At 47.8% G+C, this 24,871-nt stretch overlaps 1 protein-coding gene across 1 annotated transcript; it reads left to right on the forward strand.

Moving 5' to 3' along the window:
• The first annotated feature begins 513 nt into the window (after positions 1 to 513).
• On the forward strand, positions 514 to 13,471 carry rbm42 (RNA binding motif protein 42). The gene is made up of 12 exons (XM_030103543.1): positions 514 to 565; positions 1,800 to 1,856; positions 2,502 to 2,628; positions 2,704 to 2,773; positions 5,404 to 5,472; positions 6,377 to 6,531; positions 7,728 to 7,898; positions 8,956 to 9,090; positions 10,584 to 10,701; positions 10,939 to 11,036; positions 11,849 to 11,945; positions 13,272 to 13,471. Exons 2-12 carry the CDS (start codon positions 1,801 to 1,803, stop codon positions 13,382 to 13,384), a joined length of 1,209 nt encoding a protein of 402 aa, XP_029959403.1. The 5' UTR covers positions 514 to 565; position 1,800; the 3' UTR covers positions 13,385 to 13,471.
• Positions 13,472 to 24,871: the final 11,400 nt, after the last annotated feature.

Below are 24,871 nucleotides of genomic sequence, written 5' to 3' on the forward strand. Positions count from 1 at the left end.
TCTCACCAAGCACCAGCCCAGTCTGAGGTGCCATTTCAAAATAAGAGGCATCTTCAAAAGTTGAAAGAAAATGTCCATGTTGCCACTATCTGGTTTCAGCTCCGACTGATGTGGGGTCTCCAAACTAAAGCCCCATGAATGACACTATTGTCCATTTAACTTCAGTTTTTAAAATCTGTTACAATTACCAAAAAATGTTTGACAATATTCTTCAATAATTAAAATACAAAATCAAGACATGACATTTATTCCTATTGGAAAAACTATGAGCTTATTAGCACGTCACTTAACAGTACAGAAATAGTCTGTGGAAGAAAAAGTTATTCAAAAAGAGTCAAAGGCATGGATTGATGTGATCAACTTCAGGGTGTAGTTCACTGCTGTCCCGCAGGGGGCGCCTGCAGGGTGTAGTTCACTGCTGTCCCGCAGGGGGCGCCTGCAGGGTGTAGTTCACTGCTGTCCCGCAGGGGGCGCTCTCCGCTCATGCTGTTTCCGTTCCGCCGATGTGCTGACAGAAGAAGAAGAAGGACCTCAGCCTGAAACCACAGTAGCAACGCCGCTTCAAGTAAGTGTGTTAATCTTCTGCGTCCTGTGCGAGTTCTCCCGGTTTCATGTTTCCCTCCGTGATTTCACAAGAGGACTGGAGTGTTTTGACACCGGGGCAGAGGGTGGGTCCGTCCCGGTACGCCCCGGCAGTCCCCGGCAGCCCCCGGTAGCCTCCGGTAGCCTCCGGTAGCTAGCTCCAGCTGCTCAGCCTGAACGTGGAGGCTCACTCCGCTCCAGCGACTGTTCCACCACAACCCACTGCAGACCCTGTGTGTGTGTGTGTGTGTGTGTGTGTGTGTGTGTGTGTGTGTGTGTGTGTGTGTGTGTGTGTGTGTGTGTGTGTGTGTGTGTGTGTGTGCGCGCGCGCGCGCGCGCGGCCGCTACAGGTGACTTTGTGTCAGAGCTCACTGACTGGAGGACTCTCCAGGAGCTCCAGCTGTTCTGATCCAGCTGCTCTGACTGGAGGACTCTCCAGGACCTCCAGCTGTTCTGATCCAGCTGCTCTGACTGGAGGACTCTCCAGGACCTCCAGCTGTTCTGATCCAGCTGCTCTGACTGGAGGACTCTCCAGGACCTCCAGCTGTTCTGATCCAGCTGCTCTGACTGGAGGACTCTCCAGGACCTCCAGCTGTTCTGATCCAGCTGTTCTGACTGACTTATTCTTCCAGGTGTCAGAGCTGTCCTCGTTCCTCGTCGTTGATTGCATAGGTGACTGCGGTGTTGTGAAGCCCTTGGCGCTCTCCTGGGTGTGATCCTCACGCCCAGACAGGACCGGATGTTCGGCTTGCCTGATATTAACATGCTCATCTGTACATTTGTCTTTCAAATTTCTTTATTCTGCGGTTTTGCCATTTTGATAGGTTTGTGTATTCCCAAATATATTGATTAAAGAAATGTGAACTTGCCCAACATGAACTGAAGAAGGCGGGTGAAGCTGGTCTCTCGTTGCCATGGAAACCAGGGATTCCTTCACATCCGTGTTTCTTCATTTGGGTTCTGTGGGGTTAAAAAAAAAAAGCAAAGATTCGATCAGAGGGTCCCAACACGAGCACAAATGTGATTTATCATATGTTGATCAGATCCTGGTCATCTGTGGGAAATCCATCTGTGGCGTGCTGAATGGAAGCAAAACCAAATGATGGCAGTGAGCCGGTTCAGCCTGACGCCAGTTTGCATGTGATGCAGTGAAGCGATCTGTCCCGGCATTGTGATGTGCGGCTAATGAAACCTCTGTTTGTGTTGATCCGTACCAGCATGGCGTTAAAGTCCGGAGAGGAGCGCCTCAAAGAGATGGAGGCTGAAATGGCTCTGTGAGTAACCCGAGTTCCTCTGGCTCAGGACGTAACGGGGGGGACGTGTCCTGCACGGACCGACCGACTGACCACACATTACAGCAGACTCACGATCAGGTGTTTCGACAAGCTGCTGATGTGCTGAGAGCACAGCGAGCTGGAGCGTGTGGTTCAACTCCCGGCACGGGACAGAGCCTTGCTCAGACAGGTCACGGGGACGGGGGACGGGGGACGGCGGGCGATGGAGGAAGATTTGACTGCTTTAATCCACCAGATGAATTAGCTGTCTGGTGACGCCCTGTCGGGCGGGGCGGGGCGGGGCGGGGCTTTAACCCGACACTCTGCAGACGCTGTGTATTTCAGATGTTGTCTGTGATCCACCAGAGCAGCAGACTGTTCAGACACATGGGCTCTATGCACATCTCAACCACTTCCTGAACTTCAGGAGGCTCCTTGCTTCCTGTCTTTCATGATGGGAGGAGCTGATTACTGCAGGTGTGTCTGAGCGTCACTGCTGTGGTGACCGAGGTCAGACACACCTGGATAATCAGCTCGTCCTGTCATGGCAGACAGGAAACAAGGAGCCTCCTGAAGTTCAGGAAGTGGTGAAGTTGTGCGCAGAGCCCATTGGGAACCACTGTAAACGTCTCTGTCTTCCTATAGTTTTGAGCAAGAAGTCCTCGGCGGCCCGGTGTCGGTGGGCGGAGCCCCAGCGGTCATGGAGGCGGTGCCTGTGGCTCTGGCGGTCCCGGTGGTTCGCCCCATTATAGGCACCAACACTTACAGACAGGTCTGCATGAAGAGGAAGTGGCTGTGCTGCTGTTGTCCTTCAGAGCCGTCCTTTGAGTCCTGCTGTCTCTCTCAGGTTCAGCAGACTTTAGAAGCGAGAGCTGCCAGTTTTGTTGGTCCTCCACCTCCAGCCTTCGTGGGACCAGGTGAGCCTAACCCTCCGCCTGTGGATTCACTTCACGCACTCCTGGTCCTTCGGGTCATTGTGGTCGTTCAGTTAGGGCTGCACGATTATGGCCAAAATGATAATCACGATTATTTTTGTCAATATTGTAATCACGATTATTCATCACGATTATTCATTATGTTATGTAAAACATACCTTTTTATTGCACTTTTTTTTAAACAAACAAGTGTCAAATTGAAGATGTGCGTCTTCAGCACTTCAGCGAAGTCTGGTGTGCATGCGCACATAATTAAAGATGTTTTAATTAGAATCTAAACAACTATTTAGAACCATGTCAATGTTGTGAACGATCGCTTTCCCTTAGAAACGAACATATAGACGCGCCGACTGTGAGTTTTTACAAACGTTTGACCAGACCTCTGTTCTGAAAAGAGCCGGATTATGACTTTGGAACCTGAACGCCTCACAGCTGAGCGACCGTCACTTGCTGCATTCTAACCCCTGAGAGCAACACGATGATCACTGAACAACAAGATGAAGATAAAACAACAAGAGAACAGTAAACAGCCACGCTAAACCCAGAAATGAAACCTACCAGAACAATGATTCCCTCGTTCTCTCCAAGCCGCCGCTACGCCGCTCACATCCTGAACTGTCCGTCAATAACAGCTTTTCCCGTTCTGTCCGAGACGCTCAGCGTTTACATCTTCTTTCCACCGGTACAGGAGTTGAGATGCGTTCCATCGACTGATGTTTGAGCATGAAGGAATCGTTCAAAGGCAGCTAGTTCGTCGGTGGCTAACAGCTAAGCTAACAGCTGACTGAGACACCGCAGTGGCGTCCATCAGCAGCTACTTTTACGGAGTGTCCCTGAAGGCAGCAGGAGCTACACGGCTCAGGTCGCCCCCTGGTGGTTGGCTGATTGTTGGATTAAAAAAGTGCTTGATTTGACGCGCAACAGAGCCCGTTTTTTCAATTTAAAAATCGCGACGATCATCTAAATTTAATCGCAGCAGCCAAAATCGTGATCATGATCAAAATTCGATTAATTGTGCAGCCCTACGTTCAGTCTGGTGTGGAGTCTCGGATCCCTGTGATCCTTTCACGTCTTTACAGCAGGGCTTAGCGACCTCCGGAGCCGCCACGGGTTTTCCTCATTTGGAAAAAGGCACTGTCTGAGGGGGGGTCAAACTGGCATCACATGATCCAGCAGGGAGTCGTAGTGAGCGTTCATGTTGACGGACAGGGGCGTCTCTAGGTTTTGGCGGGGGGGGGGGGGGGGGGGGGGGCGGGGGGGGGGGCGGGGGGGGGGGGGGGGGGGGGCGGGGGTCAGCGCCCAGGAGGTGCACAGGATGTGAGAGATGAGCACGAACATTCACTAATGTCTAACAACTGACAAGTACTCATGCATTATTATTTAAATTAGTTTTTTTTTTTTCACTACATATATTTCCACAGTAACAGCTTGTTTAGAGGCAGTTCTCAAACTGTGGTCCCCGGACACCCAGGAGTCATTTTTTCGGGTCTGTAGAACATTTTAAAATAAAAAATAAATGAATAATAAGTTAGCATCATGCTGTATCAGTGAAAACAGCCTGTGTCTACATTTGGGGAGCAGTGCACCAATAAAACAAAGTGACTCCGCCCCCTTTGCTCTGGACCAATGAAATCTCTGAGATGTTTGTTATCGATCTCTAAATCTGTGATGCCTGGCAGGATCACTCACAGCTCAGCTGCAATGTGTGTTAATCGTCTTGAAATAAGAGCCGGGATCGAGGTTCCAGCAGTGCAGTGAGGCGCTGTCCTCCGGTTGTCCTCTCAGAATAATACTGAGGAACTTCCATTCCAACAGTTCTGTTGGCAAATTCTGTGGCCAGTGGAGTCACTGATCCAGGTATGGTTTTGTGCAGAGCGCAGCAGCCGGAGCTTCTATTCATTTTTGACAACAGAATCATTCAAAAAACATTCATCATGATTTAAAATCCACCAGAATGCTGGAAATCACATCGAGATTCTTAAAAAGTTCTTGGAGGAGGACCTCTGGAAATCTCTGTTTTCTGGTGTACCTTATTTGAGTTTTGTGGGAAACAGAATGTTTTACTTGTTCACTGTATTCCAAAGCTGGAATGTTAAAGTGTGCAACAGCAGCCTGAGTATACGTTTGCGATCCGTGACCCCGGTGCATCCGAATGAAGATCTGCGGGGATTCCAACACGTTTACATGGACCCAAAAATCCTCCATGTAATCAGAGTGTAGGTGAAGCGGACTGTAAAAGGTTCATATAAACACTGAGAGGATCCGCTTCACTCGGACTGGAGTGTATTTCTGATCCCATTGTTCGAGGTTGTCTACACCGATCAATAATCTGCTCTGTGTCTCATATAAACCTGTCCTGACAGCAGAGCGGGTCATATGGGCAGATTATTGCTTCCGCCATGCGTTCCCTCGTAAGTAGTGACGTGACGGGAAACAGGAAGCAGGAAGCAGAAGAACTGGATGGTGCTGAGAAACACCTTTTGATAAACACCCTGAGAGAACAAACTCTGAGAGGACAGACGTGTACAAATGAGTTTAATGTGAGTGTTTTCAGTCGGATTGAAAGAACACCCGTGGTAACGGGCCCACTGACTCTGATTTCTGATTCCCAGTTCCTCCGGTCCGTCCTCCGCCTCCCATGATGAGACCGGCCTTCATCCCCCACATCCTGCAGAGACCTGGTGAGACTGGTGGCTTCCATCGAGGCTGGATGTTACTGTAGTCCGAGGGTTCTGCAGCTAGACCGAGGGTTCTGCAGTTAGACCGAGGGTTCTGCAGTTAGACCGAGGGTTCTGCAGTTAGACCGAGGGTTCTGCAGTTAGACCGAGGGTTCTGCAGTTAGACCGAGGGTTCTGCAGCTACATCGAGGGTTCTGCAGCTAGTCCGAGGGTTCTGCAGCTAGACCGAGGGTTCTGCAGCTAGACCGAGGGTTCTGCAGCTAGACCGAGGGTTCTGCAGCTAGACCGAGGGTTCTGCAGTTAGTCCGAGGGTTCTGCAGCTAGACCGAGGGTTCTGCAGCTACACCGAGGGTTCTGCAGTTAGACCGAGGGTTCTGCAGCTACACCGAGGGTTCTGCAGCTAGACCGAGGGTTCTGCAGCTACACCGAGGGTTCTGCAGTTAGTCCGAGGGTTCTGCAGCTAGACCGAGGGTTCTGCAGTTAGACCGAGGGTTCTGCAGCTACATCGAGGGTTCTGCAGCTAGACCGAGGGTTCTGCAGTGTTCTGCAGCTGCAGTGAGCAGATTTCAGTTGAGAAAATGATTTGTGTTGATTTGATCATTTGAATAATGATTGGATGTTGTATCTCTCAAGAGCTTAAAGCAAAATGTCTTAGGGTCTTTCACTGACAAAAAATTAGCTTTTTCTTTTGAGATCTTCTTCTAAAAGAAGAAATCACAAAAAACAAACGTTACCCAAAGTGTTTCCTGCAGCTGGTAGAAACGTAGGAACTCTCAGCTTGTGTCCAGCTGCTCTGTTCAGGCACAGCTGGAGCTGGAACTATGACAACTGGTTTGCTAACTGTGTACACTTAAGATCTTCAGCGTGTGTGTCGTCAAGAGGCTGCTGTGTGTTCTGTGTGATTCAGGTGGTCAGAGGCTGCAGATGATGCGTGGTCCTCCAATAGCACCACCTCTGCCACGGCCGCCGCCTCCACCCCCCATGATGCTGCCTCCTTCCCTGCATACCCAGATCACCCAAGGCCCTTCTCAGCCTATCCAGCACATGTCTGCAGCTCCTCAGGTCAGAGGTCAACAAAGCCCAAATCCCATCAGTGTGCAGAGTCCCTGTGTGTGTGTGTGTGGTGTGTGGTGTGTGGTGTGTGTGTGTGGTCATGTTAGCCCTGCCAGGGTTTCCCCCAGAAAACTTGCTAAGCCCGGTGGTTGGACTGCTAGAGAAGCCCACTGTGTTTATGTAAAAAAAAAAAAAGTTAAAAGTTGACAGAAAATTGGAAATTATGGCTGTTTTGTGTTATTGTAAGGATTTATTAACATTACTTAAATGCAGAGTCTTACAAAAAGGCATAATCTTAAATAAAGTTTTAACAAACACAAAAAATACAATTAAAATAAATATCAATTGTTTTCAATTAAGTTAAATCCTAATGAATCTTAAAACAAGGCATTGCTGTTCACATTTAAAGGTAAAATAAATTAACAAAAATAAAAAAGTGCAAACATGATCAAGGTGTAACAACAGGGACTCAGAGGCTGAAGAGGTCTCTGCTGGACTGTCTGACCTCGTCTACTTTTTGAATGAAAAACTAAAGAAAAATTATTAGATTACAGTTAATAATATTCTTATGTTCTTTAAGTATTTGTTGTTTCTATGGAGTTCACAGCAGTGCAGAAGTCCAGCAGTACCTCCTTCAGTCCAGCAGAGGGCGCAGTGTTACTGTTAGATGTACAGTGCAGTGTGAAGCAGTAGAAGAAGAATGTGTATGAATGGATCCTCCAGACTGATGAAGCATGTTGCTCGTTCTGCTTCATTAAACAGAAGCACTGCAGTTCCACCGTCTGGACAGTGAATCATTCTGAGGACAGAACACCAACCATTCTGGATTAAATCCGCTAGTTTGATGTTTACCATCGCGACTCACAGGAGGCTGCTGTGGCGATGTGCTAACATCCATGCTAACTCGCGGCTCTGCCTCATCAACGAGCCGCGGCTCTCTGATGAAAACACGCCTCACCTCTGACCCCTGTGTGTTCACGTATCGACCATAAGGTGTCGCCATTGCAACCGTATCACCAGATGCCATTAAAAGCTCCAGAGACCGTCTTTGGTATCGCTGCTTTGGCTCATAAAAAAACATTTTAATAAAAAAAAACAAAAAAAAACAAAAAACACCGACGCTTAGCCTGGCGGGGGGGCAAGTAAAGCCTGGCGGCCCGCCAGGCCTATAAAGCACTGAGGGAAACCCTGCCTGCTCTGCTCAGATTGGTGAAATGGCCTCCATGATGCCAGCACAGCCTGCCAGACAGGGGGGCCTCCCGCCCATCAAGCCCACCCCCTCGGTCATCCAGGCCGCCCCCACCGTGTACTCTGCTCCTCCTGCTCCGGCCGGACCCAAGAAGAGCGACGTCCGAGCTCAGCAGCAAGCCAGAAGGGTGAATGACCAACACCGTAACTATACAGCCGAACCAGCACCACACCGTAACTATTCAACCGAATCAGCACCACACCGTAACTATTCAACCGAACCAGCACCACACCGTAATTATTCAACCGAACCAGCACCACACCGTAACTATTCAGCCGAACCAGCACCACACCGTAACTATTCAGCCGAACCAGCACCACACCGTAACTATTCAACCGAACCAGCACCACACCGTAACTATTCAACCGAACCAGCACCACACCGTAACTATTCAACCGCCCAGCACCACACCGTAACTATTCAACCGAATCAGCACCACACCGTAACTATTCAACCGAACCAGCACCACACCGTAACTATTCAACCGAACCAGCACCACACCGTAACTATTCAACCGAACCAGCACCACACCGTAACTATTCAACCGAACCAGCACCACACCGTAACTATTCAACCGAACCAGCACCACACCGTAACTATTCAACCGAACCAGCACCACACCGTAACTATTCAACCGAACCAGCACCACACCGTAACTATTCATCCACCCAGCACCACACCGTAACTATTCAACCGCCCAGCACCACACCGTAACTATTCAACCGAACCAGCACCACACCGTAACTATTCATCCGCCCAGCACCACACCGTAACTATTCAACTGCCCAGCACCACACCGTAACTATTCATCCGCCCAGCACCACACCGTAACTATTCATCCGCCCAGCACCACACCGTAACTATTCAACCGAACCAGCACCACACCGTAACTATTCAACCGCCCAGCACCACACCGTAACTATACAACCGCCCAGCACCACACTGTAACTATTCAACCGAACCAGCACCACACTGTAACTATTCAACCGAACCAGCACCACACCGTAACTATTCAACCGAACCAGCACCACACCGTAACTATTCAACCGAACCAGCACTACATCTCAGCTAGACAAGAATTGTGCAGTGACTCTCTATCTCTCCCAGCTGATTCCCCCTCCCTCCACCCCCTCCGGCTGACTCCGCCCCTGTCCGACGGTCGCTGACCGTCCTGTGTGTTGCAGGAGGAGCTGGCAGCTCGGGTGGCGCTGCAGCAGGCGACCGTCATGGCTGCAGGTCTTCTTGATAAGAAGGAGAGTGAAGACAGCGGCGTGGTCATCGGACCCAGCATGCCCGAGCCCGAGCCGGCTCACCCTGAGGTACAGCATGCTCCCTACACCGTCCAACCACCTCTGGCTGTCAAAACTCGGATGCATTTCTTTCTTTCTTTAGAAAACAAACACCAACTCCGCTTTGAGCAAATACAAGTCAAAGTAGAACGATGCTGATGTGGTTTCTGTCTTTAAAACGGTCCAGAAGTTTCTGTCACACCTGTAAAGAGACCTATCCAAAGGGATCCTGGAACCATTAGGCTGTGGATGACTCTCTGAGGGGAACCACACTGAACAGATCTGCTCAACCAGCAGAATGCAGCCCACAGCCCAAAACAGCCCCAAACCGCCCCAAACCAGCCCTCCAGCCCAAACCAGCCCTCCACCCAAACCAGCCCAAACCGCCCCAAACCAGTCCAAACCAGCCCTCCAGCCCAAACCAGCCCTCCAGCCCAAACCACCCCAAACCAGCCCAAACCACCCCAAACCAGTCCAAACCAGCCCTCCAGCCCAAACCACCCCAAACCAGCCCAAACCACCCCAAACCAGCCCTCCAGCCCAAACCGCCCCAAACCATCACTCCAGCCCAAACCGCCCCTAACCAGCCCAAATCAGCACTCCAGCCCAAACCGCCCCAAACCAGCCCAAACCAGCCCTCCAGCCCAAACTGCCCCAAACCAGCCCTCCAGCCCAAACTGCCCCAAACCAGCCCAAACCGCCCCAACCAGCCCAAACCACCCCAAACCGCCCCAAACCAGCCCAAACCAGCCCAAACCGCCAAAACCAGCCCAAACCGCCAAAACCAGCCCAAACCAGCCCAAACCAGCCCAAACCGCCCAAACCAGCTCAAACCGCCCCAAACCAGCCCTCCAGCCCAAACTGCCCCAAACCAGCCCTCCAGCCCAAACCGCCCCTAACCAGCCCAAATCAGCACTCCAGCCCAAACCGCCCCAAACCAGCCCAAACCAGCCCAAACCGCCCAAACCAGCCCTCCAGCCCAAACCACCCCAAACCGCCAAAACCAGCCCAAACCAGCCCAAACCACCCCAAACCACCCCAAACCGCCCCAAACCGCCCCAAACCACCCAAAACCAGCCCAAACCAGCCCAAACCAGCTCAAACCGCCGAAACCAGCCCAAACCGCCCCAAACCAGCCCTCCAGCCCAAACTGCCCCAAACCAGCCCAAACCGCCCCAACCAGCCCAGATGGTTCTGTTTACCCATTCAGTGTGATTTACCTCAGACAGCCCAAACTTCCTCAAACCAGCCCACCAGCCCAAAACAGCTCAGCAGGTGGTCCCATCTCACCCGCAGTCCAGAAGAAATTCTGACAGGACGTCAGGCTGATTGTCCATTTTGTGTGTGTGTGTGTGTGTGTGTGTGTGTGTGTGTGTGTGTGTGTGTGTGTGTGTGTGTGTGTGTGTGTGTGTGTGTGTGTGTGTGTGTGTGTGTGTGTGTGTGTGTGTGTGTGTGTGTGTGTGTGTGTGTGTGTGTGTGTGTGTGTGTGTGTGTGTGTGTGTGTGTGTGTGTGTGTGTGTCAGCCTGTGGAAAGTGTGACAGAAGACAAGAAGAAGTCAAAAGTTGAGAAGGTGAAGAAGTGTATCCGCACAGCAGCAGGGACGAGCTGGGAGGACCCCAGTCTGCTGGAGTGGGAGTCAGGTAACAGCAGTGTGTGTGTTCAGAACCGGTCTTTAACCAGCAGGGCGAAGACATTTTGGGTAGTCCTCACTTTGTGACAGACCTGTATGAGGGTTAAGACTTGATTTTTGAGTAAGGTTTAGGTCAGGGTTAGGGGATGGGTTTGGTCTAGGGGCTAGGAAATGCATTAGGTCAGTGAAAGTCCTCACAACTAGAGAAGTACAAACGTTTGTGTGTGTGTGTCCGTCCTGTTGACAGATGACTTCCGTATTTTCTGTGGGGATCTGGGTAATGAGGTGAATGACGACATCCTGGCCCGCGCCTTCAGCAGATACCCGTCGTTTCTCAAAGCAAAGGTCAGTTCACTTCATCTCCTCTGTTCACATAGCACAGGATTTTCAGGTGAACTGGCAGACACACACACACGGAGGCAGCATCACGCTCCACCAGGTTAGCACCATCCTACAGGAGGCATGGTGGAGGCAGCATCATGCTCCACCAGGTTAGCACCATCCTACAGGAGGCATGGTGGAGGCAGCATCATGCTGTGGGGGACCAGTCATGAGAGAAATCCTGAACGAAAAGCTGCTCCAGAACTCTGGACCTCAGACTGGAACCACAGCTCCTCTTTCAGCAGGATGACCTGAAACACAGCCGAGATATCAGAGGAGGCTTCAGGACAGCTGTGTGAAGGTCGTTCTGAAGGTCACAGCCGAGCGGTTAAAGAAGGGGAAGGGTTTGTTTTTGTAAAATAGAAAACAAAAAAATGGAATCCATTTCAACAAACTATAAAAGGTGAAGTGCTGCCACTCTGTGTGTGTGTGTGTGTGTGTGTGTGTGTGTGTGTGTGTGTGTGTGTGTGTGTGTGTGTGTGTGTGTGTGTGTGTGTGTGTGTGTGTGTGTGTGTGTGTGTGTGTGTGTGTGTGTGTGTGTGTGTGTGTGTGTGTGTGTGTGTGTGTGTGTGTGTGTGTGTGTGTGTGTGTGTGTGTGTTGTGGTGAATGTGGTGAATGTGGTGTTGTGATGAATGTGGTGTTGTGATGACTGTGGTGTGGTGTTGTGGTGAATGTGGTGTTGTGATGACTGTGGTGGTGTGGTGACTGTGGTGTGGTGTTGTGGTGAATGTGGTGTTGTGGTGAATGTGTGTTACCGGGTCTTTGTTGTCTCCAGGTCGTCAGAGATAAGCGCACAGGAAAAACTAAAGGCTACGGATTCGTCAGCTTTAAAGATCCAAACGACTACGTCCGAGCCATGAGAGAGATGAACGGTCAGCCTCACGCCGTCACGCCGTTCTCTCGGGAGGGTTTTTCTGTTGACACTGGGGTTCTGCCGATGCTCTGGGCCCAGTATTTCAAACATAATCCACCAGGATTAACCCAGATCTGATCCTACTCCGGGTATTTCAAACAGCATTTAATCTTGATCATTTAAATCCAGATTTGGAAATCCAATCCTGCCTTTAATCCAAATCTGAGCCTGTGTTGGGTATTTCAAAACTTCAGTCCCTAATCTGCATCAGTTTCATCCTGAAAACCAGCATTAAATTAATCCTCCTCAGGGTCGGATCAGAGTCTGATCCAGGTATCAGTTCCACAGAGGCTCATCCACAGAGAGCTTTTACTGGCATGTCTCGCAATCATTAGTATAAAAAGATATTTTTAATAAATTAAACCTCTTCATGTAGGTTTTGTTTTGTTTTGTTGAACAGAAAAAAAATCCAAATTTCACAATTGTCAGAAAAGTAACTCAAACAACAAAAATTTCCTCAACCCAAAATTGTAACAACTAAACAAAGTTTTCACACTACTTTTACATTTGCTTTTCCAGTAATTATATTTTTAACTTGAAGAGTTCTTGCTGAAGCATGGGGAGTTTTATTTGTTCCTTAGCAAGTGGAGTTTGCTGGTGTGCTCGCTCAGTTCCATCTTGAGGAGATTTTGGTTGGCATGATCCTCATCCTGATGCCTCTTCCGGCGATGTCTTGGTGGAGGCACACATTTGCTGTCGATCACTGATGTCATCTACAGCAAATGTGAGAAAAACAAAAAAAAAACCTTTTGCCCAAAATGGTCCAAATTGTCTATATTTTAAACTAAAATTTAGATCCAAATTTTGATTGGTGGATGGAGCCTGTTTTAAATTATGTTTTTATTTTATTACACTAGTCTGTGATGTCCTTTTGTAAAATGCATCTCAAAATATGAAGGTCAGTGACAAGGCAGCTGCTTCAACAGAGAACTGAAGTGAACATTGACTCCATGCAACAGAAAATATTTTGAAGGACTATATAATACTTTTGCTTTTGGTACATTAATTTATGAAAGATCTCTGCAGCCTTAAGATCTGAGGGCGGCTGATCCTCGGGGCGGGATGGATTTGGAAATCTCAATCCGAGAGGATCAGGATTTTTCGGATCCAATCTAGCAAAGTTTTGAAATACCAGGATAGAAGATCCTGATCCATGGATCAGGAAAGTGGGATTTGGAAATCTGAATCAATTTAATCTGGATTTAATTTTTTGAAATACTGGGCCCAGATGACCAGCCTGGATTTTGATGAGTCGAGTCGGAGCTAACAGCAGCTTGTGTTTCAGGGAAGTACGTCGGCAGCCGTCCCATCAAGCTGAGGAAGAGCATGTGGAAGGACCGGAACATCGAAGTGGTTCGCAAAAAGCAGAAAGAGAAAAAGAAGCTGGGCCTCAGATAGTATTGAGACATGCGTAGTGTTTACTGGACCCTTCTGTTCACCTTCACACTTTTTCTTTCTTATCCCAATAAAAGCTGATTTTTTTAAAAAAGTTATCGTCTCAGTTTTGTTCGTTCAGAACTCAGAGTTTAAAAACAGTCTGGAGGTCTGTAGAGTCTGTCCTGCCTTACATAAAATGTTCATCAAATGTAAAATATTTCCCCTTTTTGTTTTGGCAACATTTCATGTGTTTTTGGTGTCCTCTGTAGTAGGGTCTCGGTAGCCTGGCACGCCAGACTGTCTCTCCATGCTCAGGGATATGTCTGTGTGTAACACATGAGGTCAGTCTGGCATGCCAGGCCAGGGTCTCGGGTGCATAGTTAAATTGTTTTGTTTCCTGCTTTTTTTAATTTCACCATTCTGAGTATCAACAAACCTGCTGAGACAGCTAACTCTGCAGAGTCGTTGATATGAAGATCGCGTTATCATCCGTAACGTCGGCTACGGCACAGTGAAACGGCGTCAACCAAGTAGGAAACCTTTACTTGCGGTCATCTCCACGACCCGAGTGAATCTACGCTGACCACTACTACGCCACAAGCAGCACGGCATCCAGCAGTGTTCCAGCAGCCGTCACTGGGTCAACGCAACATGTCCGCCGGAGCACCGCCGGGGAAGCCGCCGTCAGACAGAGCGGCGTCATCCAAGGCTTCTTCATCCAGCAAGTCGACTTCCTACAAAACTCAGCACAGATTCTGCAGCAGCCAAAACAAGGGCAAAAGCTGAGGCAGCAAAGGCTCATTTTAGTTTTGCAGAAAAAGAAATGAGCTTAAAACTGCAAAAAGCCAAACTGGAGGCATCTCTTGAGCTACTACTACAAGAAAAAGATGTAGCCTCTGCTGTAGCAGAAGCAGAGGTTTATGAGGCAGCAGCCGCCTCCCAGTTAGATGCAAGAAGTAAGCGGTCACCTTCTGAAACAGAAGAACACACCAAGCAGTATGTTCTGACACAAGCTACATATGTAAAAAGCGAAACTGAGAGACCACATCAAGCGCATACTTCTATGCAAGTTGACACAAAGAAAGATAAAATACATTTTCTCCAAAATCCCAACTACTCTCAATATGAAGCAGTAAATACCCGTTCTCATCCCACCCAGCCTGCAGATACCAGTTTGTCCCACAAGGTGGCAGCCTCTCCAATTTGATGATAAACCTCAAAACTTCAGGGCATGGAAGCACTCATTTAACAACGCTTCAAGACGGTTGGACTTAACAGCAAGTGAAGAAATGGATTTGATGTTAAAGTGGCTCGGTAAAGAATCAGCTGAGCATGCAGAGCAAATCAGAGCCACACACATAAACAATCCTGTTGCTGGTCTTGTCATGATTTGCTATAGGCTTGAACAATGTTACGGCTCAGCAGAAGTGATCGAGGATGCCTTATTTAAAAGAGTAGACTCATTCTCCAAAATTACAACCAAGGACTATGTCAAGCTCAGAAAGTTTAGCGATTTGCTGATGGAAATGCAATGCGCTAAATCTGAAGGCGACCTTCGGTCTCTCGTTTCTGGACACAGCCAGAGCTGTTAATCCCATTGTCCAGAAGCTCCCATTTCACTTGCAGGAGAAGTGGATAACAGTTGGTACGAACTACAAAACCAAAAACCATGTCCCTTATCCACCATTTAGTGTTTTTGTGGACTTCGTTGCTCAAGAGGCAAATGCTAGAAATGATCCAAGCTTCCAGTTCTCTTCTCAACCTGATGCTCCTCTCAAATCAGAGAAACAACCCTGGAGAGCAAACAGACAAAGAGAAATATCAGTACACAAAACTGAAGTAGTCCCCAGCTCTAACTCAGACACAAGGGAAAACAGAAACAGGAAGATGGACGGTGACAAACTGCCCTATTCACAAAAAAGATCATCCTCTTCCAAAATGCAGAACGTTTCGCATGAAGTCGCTCGATGAAAGAAAAGCATTCCTGAAAGAGAACAATATCTGCTATAAATGTTGTGCCTCTTCCAAGCACATGTGAAAGACTGTGAGATAAAGGTGCAATGAGTGTAACAGTGAGAAACATTGTGCAGCCCAGCTCCATGGCAAAAAAAGACAGACCCAGTGGAAGAGCATGGCGGGGAGCCAGCCAGCTCAGAGAAAGGTCCAACAGAGCCGGACGGGGTCAACTCCAGGTGCACTCAGGCTTGTGGTAAAGATGAAGCGGACAGATCATGTTCGAAAATCTGTCTTGGGAAAGTCTACCCTGCAGGCTGTCCCAACAAAGCAGTACGACTCTATGCCATTCATGATGAACAGAGTAACAGATCATTAGTCCGCCCTGAGTTTTTTGAATGGTTTAATGACTCGGGTCCCAGTGCTCCCTACTCACTTAAAACATGGTAAGGTGTGAAAGAGAGCATGGGCAGGAGAGCCACCGGCTATGTAGATGGTACAGTCCACATCCCACTCCCTAGCCTCATTGAATGCAAAGACATCTCAGATGATAGGGATGAGATACCAACTCCCAGTGCAGCCAAGTATCACAGGCACCTAAAATCTGTGTCTCATCTCATTCCTGACCTGGACCCTAATGCTCAAATACTAATGCTACTTGGACGGGACGTAGTAAGAGTACACAAAGTCCGCAAGCAGATAAGTGGCCCTCACAACACACCATACGCACAAAAATTGGACCTTGGGTGGGTCATAGTAGGAAATGTGTGTCTAGGAAGTGTAAACAAAACTCTGGCAGTGAAAACTCTCTTCACCAATGCAACAGAGAAAGGCCGTCCCACAATGTCTGAGCCATGTCCAAATGTGTACAGTGTAAAAGAAAAGCACTGCGACATACAAGTTCCTTTCAGTCTCAGCACTCAGCTCAGTGACAGCACTTGTGAACCTGATCATTTAGGTTGCAATGTGTTCAAACAAACCAGACTGGACAATTACATTGCAATTCATTCAAGACAAAGCGTTTCTGAAAACAATGGAAGAAGGTTCGACAAAAAACAAAGGGATTACAGTCAGGTCGGCACCAATCCAAGTCGGCCCCGGCCAACTCGGCACCGCCCCCGGGATACAGTCAAGTCGGCATCAAGCCAAGTCGGCCTCGCGTGGGGGGGCTCTCAAGTGGCCGAGTTGGTCGGTGCCAACTTGACTGTAAGCTGCTTACCAACTCGGCCAAAAGCCTCTTTTTTTTAAAATCACGATGCTGCTGTGGCGCAAGGATTTGCGCAGTTTTTTGTTTTTTTTCGTGCCGGCTGCGCCACTTCTCCTCACGTAGCAGGCGGGGGACTGGAGGACAAACTGTGTGATTATGGTCAGAAGAGTCAAGAAAGTACTTTCCCATGCCATGTTTTTGTTGTGCCCAGTCAGTTAACAAAGGGCTGGGCTGATTTGAATCACCTGCAACAAACAGTTCTGGGCCCAGGTGATCACAATCAGCCCAGCTCTTCCAGAACTGACTGGGTACATGGAAAACATGGCATGGGAAAGTACTTTCTTGACACCTCTGATTATGGTGACTGACAGGTTAGAGGTGGAGAATGGATCTGGAGCTTCATGTTTGACGTCTTGTTTGAACCGAGTAGCTTAGCTATGAGCGCGCAGCGCCAGCGGCTGTCTGGTCATGTGACCAGATGGGAGCATATACCTATGTTCCCCAGGTTCTATGTTCCCCGCTTTTCTCCAGAAGGGTCGTATGTTCCCCGCTTTGTATGGGACCGGGGAACATAGAACCCTTTTTCTAAATAAGGGTCCGATGCTCCCCGCCGTGCCCTGAAAGTGTCTGCTTGTACAGCGCAGAACCTGCAGTGGCGCATGGAAGCGCTACGCGTCACCTGCAGGAATAGAGAATTACTGTAGGCTACTGTCAGTTTACAACTAAATTATAATAACTAGGGTTGCACCGATACCGATACTGGTATCGGCAGTGGCCCCGATACCGCACTAAAACGCTGGTATCGGTATCGGCGAGTACTAACAAATAACACGCAGATGCCATTTACCAACTTTCATATTGCACTTGAATGCACCACCGTGTGGACTCATTCTTCGACATTCACGCGGTGTGATCTGTGTTTTCAGCGAATGGTAGCAATGATTTTACATCCCAGTGAGGATCAGGTATTGTTACAGAGCCTGGATCTGAGTCTCAAGAGCAGGAAAGGAGTTTTATTAGTATCATGAGTCTTTGTGAGATGAAGCTGGTCTCCAGCTGCAGGAGCAGACTGAGTCTGGAGTTTAACTGAGTTCCCCGGTGAAGTGAGGAAAGCCGCCGGGCTCCAGGAGCAGGTCCGGCGGAGCGGCGAGCGGCAACAGGAGCTGACTGGAGGTACAGGTCCAGGCTGACTGCCACATTCCACATAAACTGTGTCGTTCTGCTCTGCTGTCCGCAGTAAATACGTTGCTATTTTAATCCATCAGCATCGTTCCACATCCTCTGCGCTGCTTTCTGTATGAACCGCGCAGCCGCGGGAGTCAGCAGGCTGCAGTGTGGCGTGTCCCGGTCGATGGTAGCATAAAGAGGCCGTAGTGACACCACTGGAACACAAGCTGCCGAAAAACAACAAAGGAGGAGGATCCCACAATGGTGTTGCTTAATTCGCCTTATTATTTAATTACGGACTTACTTTTGTAGCATATTTGATGTAGTTCTTATTTTTTAACTGGTATATTGAGTTCTGTGAGTTCCTATGTTTTCAAGTAACCTGAATGCACCGCTGTGGCCTGAGTGGCTGGGAGGGAGCAGGGGGCGGGGCCAGGAAGCCAGCATGTGTGCAAAAGCAGAGAGAGCCGCCTCTCAGCTGATTTTTGTATTAAGACTGTTGTTTTGAGACCTGGTCTGGATAAGTGATGGATGGATGGATGGATGGATGGATGGATGGATGGATGGATGGATGTTTTGCTGTGGTTTTGCCGTGGTTCCAACCACAGTAAATTCTGAAGCTTAGTGAACTAGCATTAAAGCTGGTGTCCAGAGTTTCCGTTCGTTTCCAACGTATGAATCATTTTTCAACAGAGCTTCAATGTGTCAGTCTGGTTCGATACTACAACATAATATTAGCATAAAGCAATATAAAAATGTATTTATGAGCCCCGCCTTCGTCTCATAGACCCCCATGTTATCCGAAAAAGCGCCGATCAGCGTCAGCCAATAGATTTCGAGCTTCCGCCTTGTCCTGCTGTCAGTCAACGTGGAGCAGCCAGAGAGCACGGCCGCTCGCCCAGCAGAGGAGAGTTAGCTCTGCAGCAGATATATCCACTGTCTGCTGAACATCCACCGGAAACAGCTCAACATGGAGGATGCTGCAGGACTCAGAGGCTCTCATTTTCACCCGACAAATAATTTGCGTGCACAATTAAAGGGGCGTGGCTTGGTCGCTCATGAAAGCAGAGGGAGGGCGGAGCCTGAGACGTTGGATTAAAAAAACCTCTCTCTTTCAAAACTCCGGACACGAGCTTTAAGAATCCAACTCATCTTCCTTTCATGCTGCTGGATGTTACATCATCATATTCCAGTGCGTCTTGTGGCCCAAAAAATACATATTTAGCAAATGGGGAGAACAGAAACGAGGAGGAGGAGGAAAAACAGCAACACTGCCCCCACATGGTGGCTGAGGCAGAGGACGTGACAGTTCCTGACAATTAGAAGAAAAAAACGCTCTTCTATTCAGTTCTTTTTCAAACAGCGTGGTTTCGGCAGGGTATCGGTATCGGCCGATGCTACACAGCCAGGTATCGGCATTGGTATCGGCGGCCAAAAAATGGTATCGGTGCAACCCTAATAATAACATAAATGGTGTGAAAAATAAATAAACTAATGTAATAAATCTCAACAGTGAACACAGCAGGTGACAGCAGGAGCACTGCAGCGTCTCCAGAGGAGCCAGTTACAGATTCAGGTAAAATATTATATCCTCCATCAAAGTACAGCAAACCAAGTGTTTTTCATTTCCAAAAATTAATTTTTGAACGAACATATTTTCTGAATAAATACCTTTGTCCTGTGGAGCCTGCAGTCCCTGAATCAAATGAGCAGGGTGAGGACGGACCGTGTGGGGGGGGGTCCGTCCTGGGGCGCAGCCGGGGAGACTTATTTTACTCATTTTAATATGTTCTTGATTATTATTGACAGTTAATAATACAACTATTTTGTGTGTGTTGGTGTGTGTGTGTGTGTTTATCAGGGAAATGAGTGCGCGGAGTGTGAGAGGTGACGCTGCTGAAATGCGCACCGTCAAGGGCGTCAGTTTGTTTTGAAAAGTGGGGGGGGGGGGCAACTACTGGCAAAAAGCGACTTTGGAGCTGTGTGCGTGCATGTGTGTGTGTGCGTGCGTGACACTCATTAAATGTCGGTCACATTTTATGAAGTTTTGTTTATTTCTGTAGATTTGTGAATATAATCCAAAATGATTAATTGTTGCTTCCTCTAAGAGCAAAGAAAATTCTTGTCATGTGAGGCAATTACATTTATGAGACACTTATTCACTGCCACCAGTAGGAGGCAGTGGTGCCTTGCTTCTCCGTGTAAACGGAAGTATCAACTTCCTCATTCTGCTGAAGAAGCCAGACTGCACCAGAAGCATCGGTCGTCTGTCTCATCTTTTCATCCTGTTTTACAGGTTAGTAGAGTGTGAATATATTCATAAAACTTACTCAAACTTGTGATTAAATGTTTGAAGAAGATGATCACTTCAGTTTGTTCATGTTTTCAGTAGATTTGACCGTGTTTTTTGAATGAATGGGAAACGTGTTTCCTTTGTGCGTCACATGCGGCAGAATATGGCGCTGCGTTGTAGTTTTTCCTTTGTGACCAGAACTCTGTATTAATTTATGGCTCCAGCACATTTTGTTTTAGGTTAAATATCATTCTTATGGATTTGTATATTGTTGTTTGTGTAAATAAGTTATGAGTTACAGTAATATCTTTGCATGATTGTTTGAAATGGTTAAAAATGGATCAATTTTGTCTTCAGCTCATACATTCTTCCCAAGATTTAAGAGTAATACACTCGTGTCATTAATTTCAACTTAAAAGTAAGATTAAATAAGTTACATTTCATTGATTTAGATTTGATCTGAGTGATAAAACAGTTAATCTGACTGAAAAGGAACATATTAATGCAGTACTATACTGGATACAAGATCATATTTTGTGATAAAATGATAGTGTTGTTTCATTGAGAAAACAGGATTGTGTGGTTACTGTTTGAGATAAATTGTGATTTTGTTTTTGATATTATGTTTCAGAAAATATGGGAATATGGAAAAGAAAGAACATATTATGGGAATTTTGGGAATAAATTCTGCTGAAGAAGCCAGACTGCACCAGAAGCATCGGTCGTCTGTCTCATCTTTTCATCCTGTTTTACAGGATTTCTTATCTGTTAATGGGTTCTCAATCTGAGACCTGTTACACATGTGTGTGTGTGTGTGTGTGTGTGTGTGTGTGCGTGCGCATGTGCGCATACATCGAAAAAACTGACAATACGTACATGCTTTCACTCACCAAAGCTGAGGACTCACTTTAAAAGGCGCACGGTTCTTCTTTTGGATAAACTTTTCAGTGACTTTCATTTTGATTTCCGATTGTTAGCTTTAGCTTTAGCTTTAGCTTTAGCGGCACTGAACTGTCATGTCTCCCTGTCAGTCACTAATTTGGACCCGCCTACATCGCGGCAGCCAATCAGGTCTCAGTTTTCAGTCTGAGCCCCACTTGTCCCAAAAAAGAATTGCTCGGTCACTTTGAACGCAGCAGATATTTCAGATAATCCTAATGAAATTATAACATTTTGCCTGCAGTCCTTGATGTTGACTCCTGGTGGCGCTGTGCTCCACCTGCCCCTAATGACCAGTCACCACTACTTGTGAGAAGTGCTTGAGATAATGACTAGAACTGATTTTACTTTTGGTATGGCTGCCTTAAGATGCTGAGAATTATTTCATATTGTAGGTGATTGTCATGTTTTAAAGCAGAACTTTGCAACTTTTTTACCTCAATAAATGTGTTTCAGAATCCCTGTGGGGGTAAACAAAGACCTGTCACAGTGATTCTCCGGTCCCTCCACTCCCCCCGGGGTCTGGGTCCTGAAAACAGCGCTTGCAATTTCAGAGGAGCGACCCGACGACATCTGAGAGAACAAACCTGCTTTACGGCACTCATACGGGAGGACAAGGATAAAAGCTGTTGGAGTGCGATATCTGTCATTGTGTTGCAATGGACGATCTTTGCATGATGTGTTGATTGGTTCTAATTTCGGTTTGGTAACTGAAAAATAAAGAGGAGTGGCACCTCCAATAGAAGTGAGCGCGAGTGAGTTCGCTATAGAAGTGTGTTTGTTTTTTTGTTGTGATTGTGCGAGGCAGGCATGTCTACGACAGAGGGAGAACCGGAGGAAGTTTCCGGGCAGCGCGAAGAACTGCTGCTGCAGAAGATTTAACAAAAGCGCGTAAAACAAACATGAAACCCTCGCTAGCGTTAGCAACGCCGTCCTGAGGTGCTCACGGATGGCAGAACCAAAAAGACAGAAAAAAACTTTGTCTAAGGAGCGGAAAAAAAGGAAACGGGAGTAGGACCTGGTGAATCAGCAGAAGATGAACAGCAACATGAAGCCTTATTGTCTTACCTTTGTTGTTGGGAGGCTGGAGACATTTATTACCATTAATATTATTAGCTTCAATTATTGGAGCGAAGCTCTGACGTAACCTCTTCCTCTCCTGCTCTCTGGTGTTTCATGGAAAGGTTTGATTCTGCTGTGCTGCATTCACTGCCTCCTGTTTCCTTCTCTCATTAATAAAATCTGAGGAAAAACCTAATAAATCAACACGTCAGAAAGAAAAAAGCAGCTGACATCAGAGGAGGCAGTCTGTTAATCCACAGAATCTCCATCAGACGTCCTCAGATAGCTTTAGACTGATCAAGCTAATGAACCAGATCTACACACACTGACATGTCTTTGCTCTGGTAAAGATGCTCCAGAACCATTAAAGAAATATATTAAAACACTAACTGTACCATCGACACAAGAACAAACATTACTGAACATCCAGGGCGTGTCAGACACAGAGAACCATCAGTCTCAGGAGGGTTTTCCATTATTTTATGTGTCCAGAAGCAGAGATCAACAGAAATAATCAGGAGACCCTGGTTCTTGTTGGAGGTCCCAGTGGAGACCCTGGTGCTGGTGGTCCCAGTGGAGACCCTGGTCAGACCCTGGTGCTGGTGGTCCCAGTGGAGACCCTGGTCAGACCCTGGTCCGGCTCTAGCTGGTGGTCCAGTGTCCTCTAGAGAATCAGAGAGACGCCTCAGGCTCTGCGGCGTCTGAAAACGAGGCTCTGCTCCACGATGTCCCAGGAGAGGCTCAGCAGTGTGACTGTCTGCCATGTCCACAGAGACCAGCTGGGAGGAGGACAAGGAGGACACATGTCATGTCTTCATTGGCACTTCAGAACGGCAGGACAATGTTTTTGGGCACTTTTAAAAATGATGATGTTACCTTGTAGCCCACAAATCTGGACCTGTAGGACTTCCAGTCCTCACAGCTGCAGTTCTGTTGGGGATGAAATGACAGTTCGAGTCTGTTCAGCTCTGTTTTCTATGTTCTGTTTTAAATGTCTCGTGAGCTGTGAACCAAGGGGCAGTCATCTCTATATATGTAAAACAGTCTGCACTAAAGTGTGCACATTTAAACCTATCTTACAATTAATTGCATTTCTTTAATGAATTAAAGCATCTTTGATACATTCTTCGTCATTACAGTTCAAATATAAAAATATGAAATTCATCCCTTTTCACATCTTTCAATAAAACTCGCATTTCTTTTAAAGGGGCTGTATCATGCAAAATTCACTTTTTGTATGTTTTAACCTTGTTATATAGCTATGTTCTCACCAAAAACACCCCAAAGCGTTTTTTCCTCCGTGCCTGTGTGTTTGAGCTTTCCTCCTTGTTGTGCTGCTCAGAGAGGCAGCCCCTCCCACCGTGAAAATGCTCTGTTTTCCCATGTTCACGTCACACGGTGAAGATGGCTCCCCTGAGCCCCCCTCCCCCCGCAGGCCCTCGGCAATCAGCGTTGCTGCTTTTTTCTAACTCTGATTATGGAGATAAACTTTAACCATCGTCTGAAAGCAACAGTCAAGCAAGAGCAAGAGTCTGAAGGGTCTGGAGGGTCTGGAGGGTCTGAAGGGTCTGGAGGGTCTGGCGGGTCTGGAGGGTCTGAAGGGTCTGGAGGGTCTGAAGGGTCTGAAGGGTCTGGAGGGTCTGGAGGGTCTGAAGGGTCTGAAGGGTCTGAAGGGTCTGAAGGGTCTGGAGGGTCTGAAGGGTCTGAAGGGTCTGGAGGGTCTGGAGGGTCTGGAGGGTCTGGAGGGTCTGGAGGGTCTGAAGGGTCTGAAGGGTCTGGAGGGTCTGGAGGGTCTGGAGGGTCTGAAGGGTCTGGAGGGTCTGAAGGGTCTGAAGGGTCTGGAGGGTCTGAAGGGTCTGAAGGGTCTGAAGGGGTCTGAAGGGTCTGGAGGGTCTGAAGCGTCTGAAGGGGTCTGAAGGGTCTGGAGGGTCTGTGCTTGGTGAGTTTCTAACAGGAAAAGACGTTTTCACGTGTCTTTGGTGCAGAGAAGCTAGAGCTAAAGAGCTAAAGCTAGCCAGCACATTGGTTGAAGTAGCTGTCAGTCAAAGTCCACAGGGGGAGAGGCGGGATTTTCAGTGACACAGAGCGTTTTCTCTTCCGGGTTTCAGAATTAGCCCCAGAAAATCTTTTATTTCACACAAAATGACTTTTCCTTAGCGCCAAAAATAAACTATTACCATGTTAATGCCATTTCTAGGGTTTGGACGAGCTAAAAAAGCAGGATACAGGTCCTTTAAAGGAGCACAGCGCAGTTTGCTCGTTCTATGTGAAACAGCGCCCCCTGCAGGCCTTAGGCGTAACTGTAGCTTAGTGAAAAGCTCGTGTCTGTGGCTTGTGCCCATGTACGTGCACAGAAGAGGGGAACTCCTTCCTCGCTCTTTTAGCAGCGCTCGAGTAAAATGTAAGTTTCTTCTGCCTGGTGGGTCTGTGCTGGAGCTGAGGCAGTGCTAGAAGCCGGTCTGTTCTGACTTCTGGAAGCTTCATCCTCAGTCCTGCTCAGTTGTTGCTGCTAAGCGTCTGGCGGAGTAATGGCGGACAAATCGAAACTTAAGGATTACCAGGCCAGTGGGAGGAGCATTACATCAGGCTCAGAGCGATTCGTACCCGAATCACTCATATTGCTGTGCCTTCAGTGCCCTGCACAGGACAATAGGAGCGACTGCGATCTTGCAGAAATAGCTCTTGCTGCCCATCACAAACGTTTGTGGGTGTGAGTAATTGAAAATGTAATATTTAAAACTGCGCTGTGCCCCTTTAAATCAAAAGCCACAGGTCCCCCAGGGATGATCAGCCTGTTACTGATGATGAAGTTTAGCTGAGTTTCTACTAGAATGAGGCCAAACAGCCTCAAAATGTTGCTGTCAGCATGTTGAGAGTAAAGTTCTTC

The sequence above is a fragment of the Salarias fasciatus genome, chromosome 11, assembly GCF_902148845.1.
Source record: "Salarias fasciatus chromosome 11, fSalaFa1.1, whole genome shotgun sequence".
Lineage (NCBI taxonomy): Eukaryota > Metazoa > Chordata > Actinopteri > Blenniiformes > Blenniidae > Salarias > Salarias fasciatus.

Coding starts and splice junctions, on each gene's coding strand:
- rbm42 (XM_030103543.1), top strand. CDS start 1,801: ATGGCGTTAAAGTCCGGAGAGGAGCGCCTCAAAGAGATGGAGGCTGAA. Junction 2,774..5,403: donor TCCAGCCTTCGTGGGACCAG/GTGAGCCTAACC, acceptor TCTGATTCCCAG/TTCCTCCGGTCCGTCCTCCG. Junction 7,899..8,955: donor CTCAGCAGCAAGCCAGAAGG/GTGAATGACCAA, acceptor TGTGTGTTGCAG/GAGGAGCTGGCAGCTCGGGT.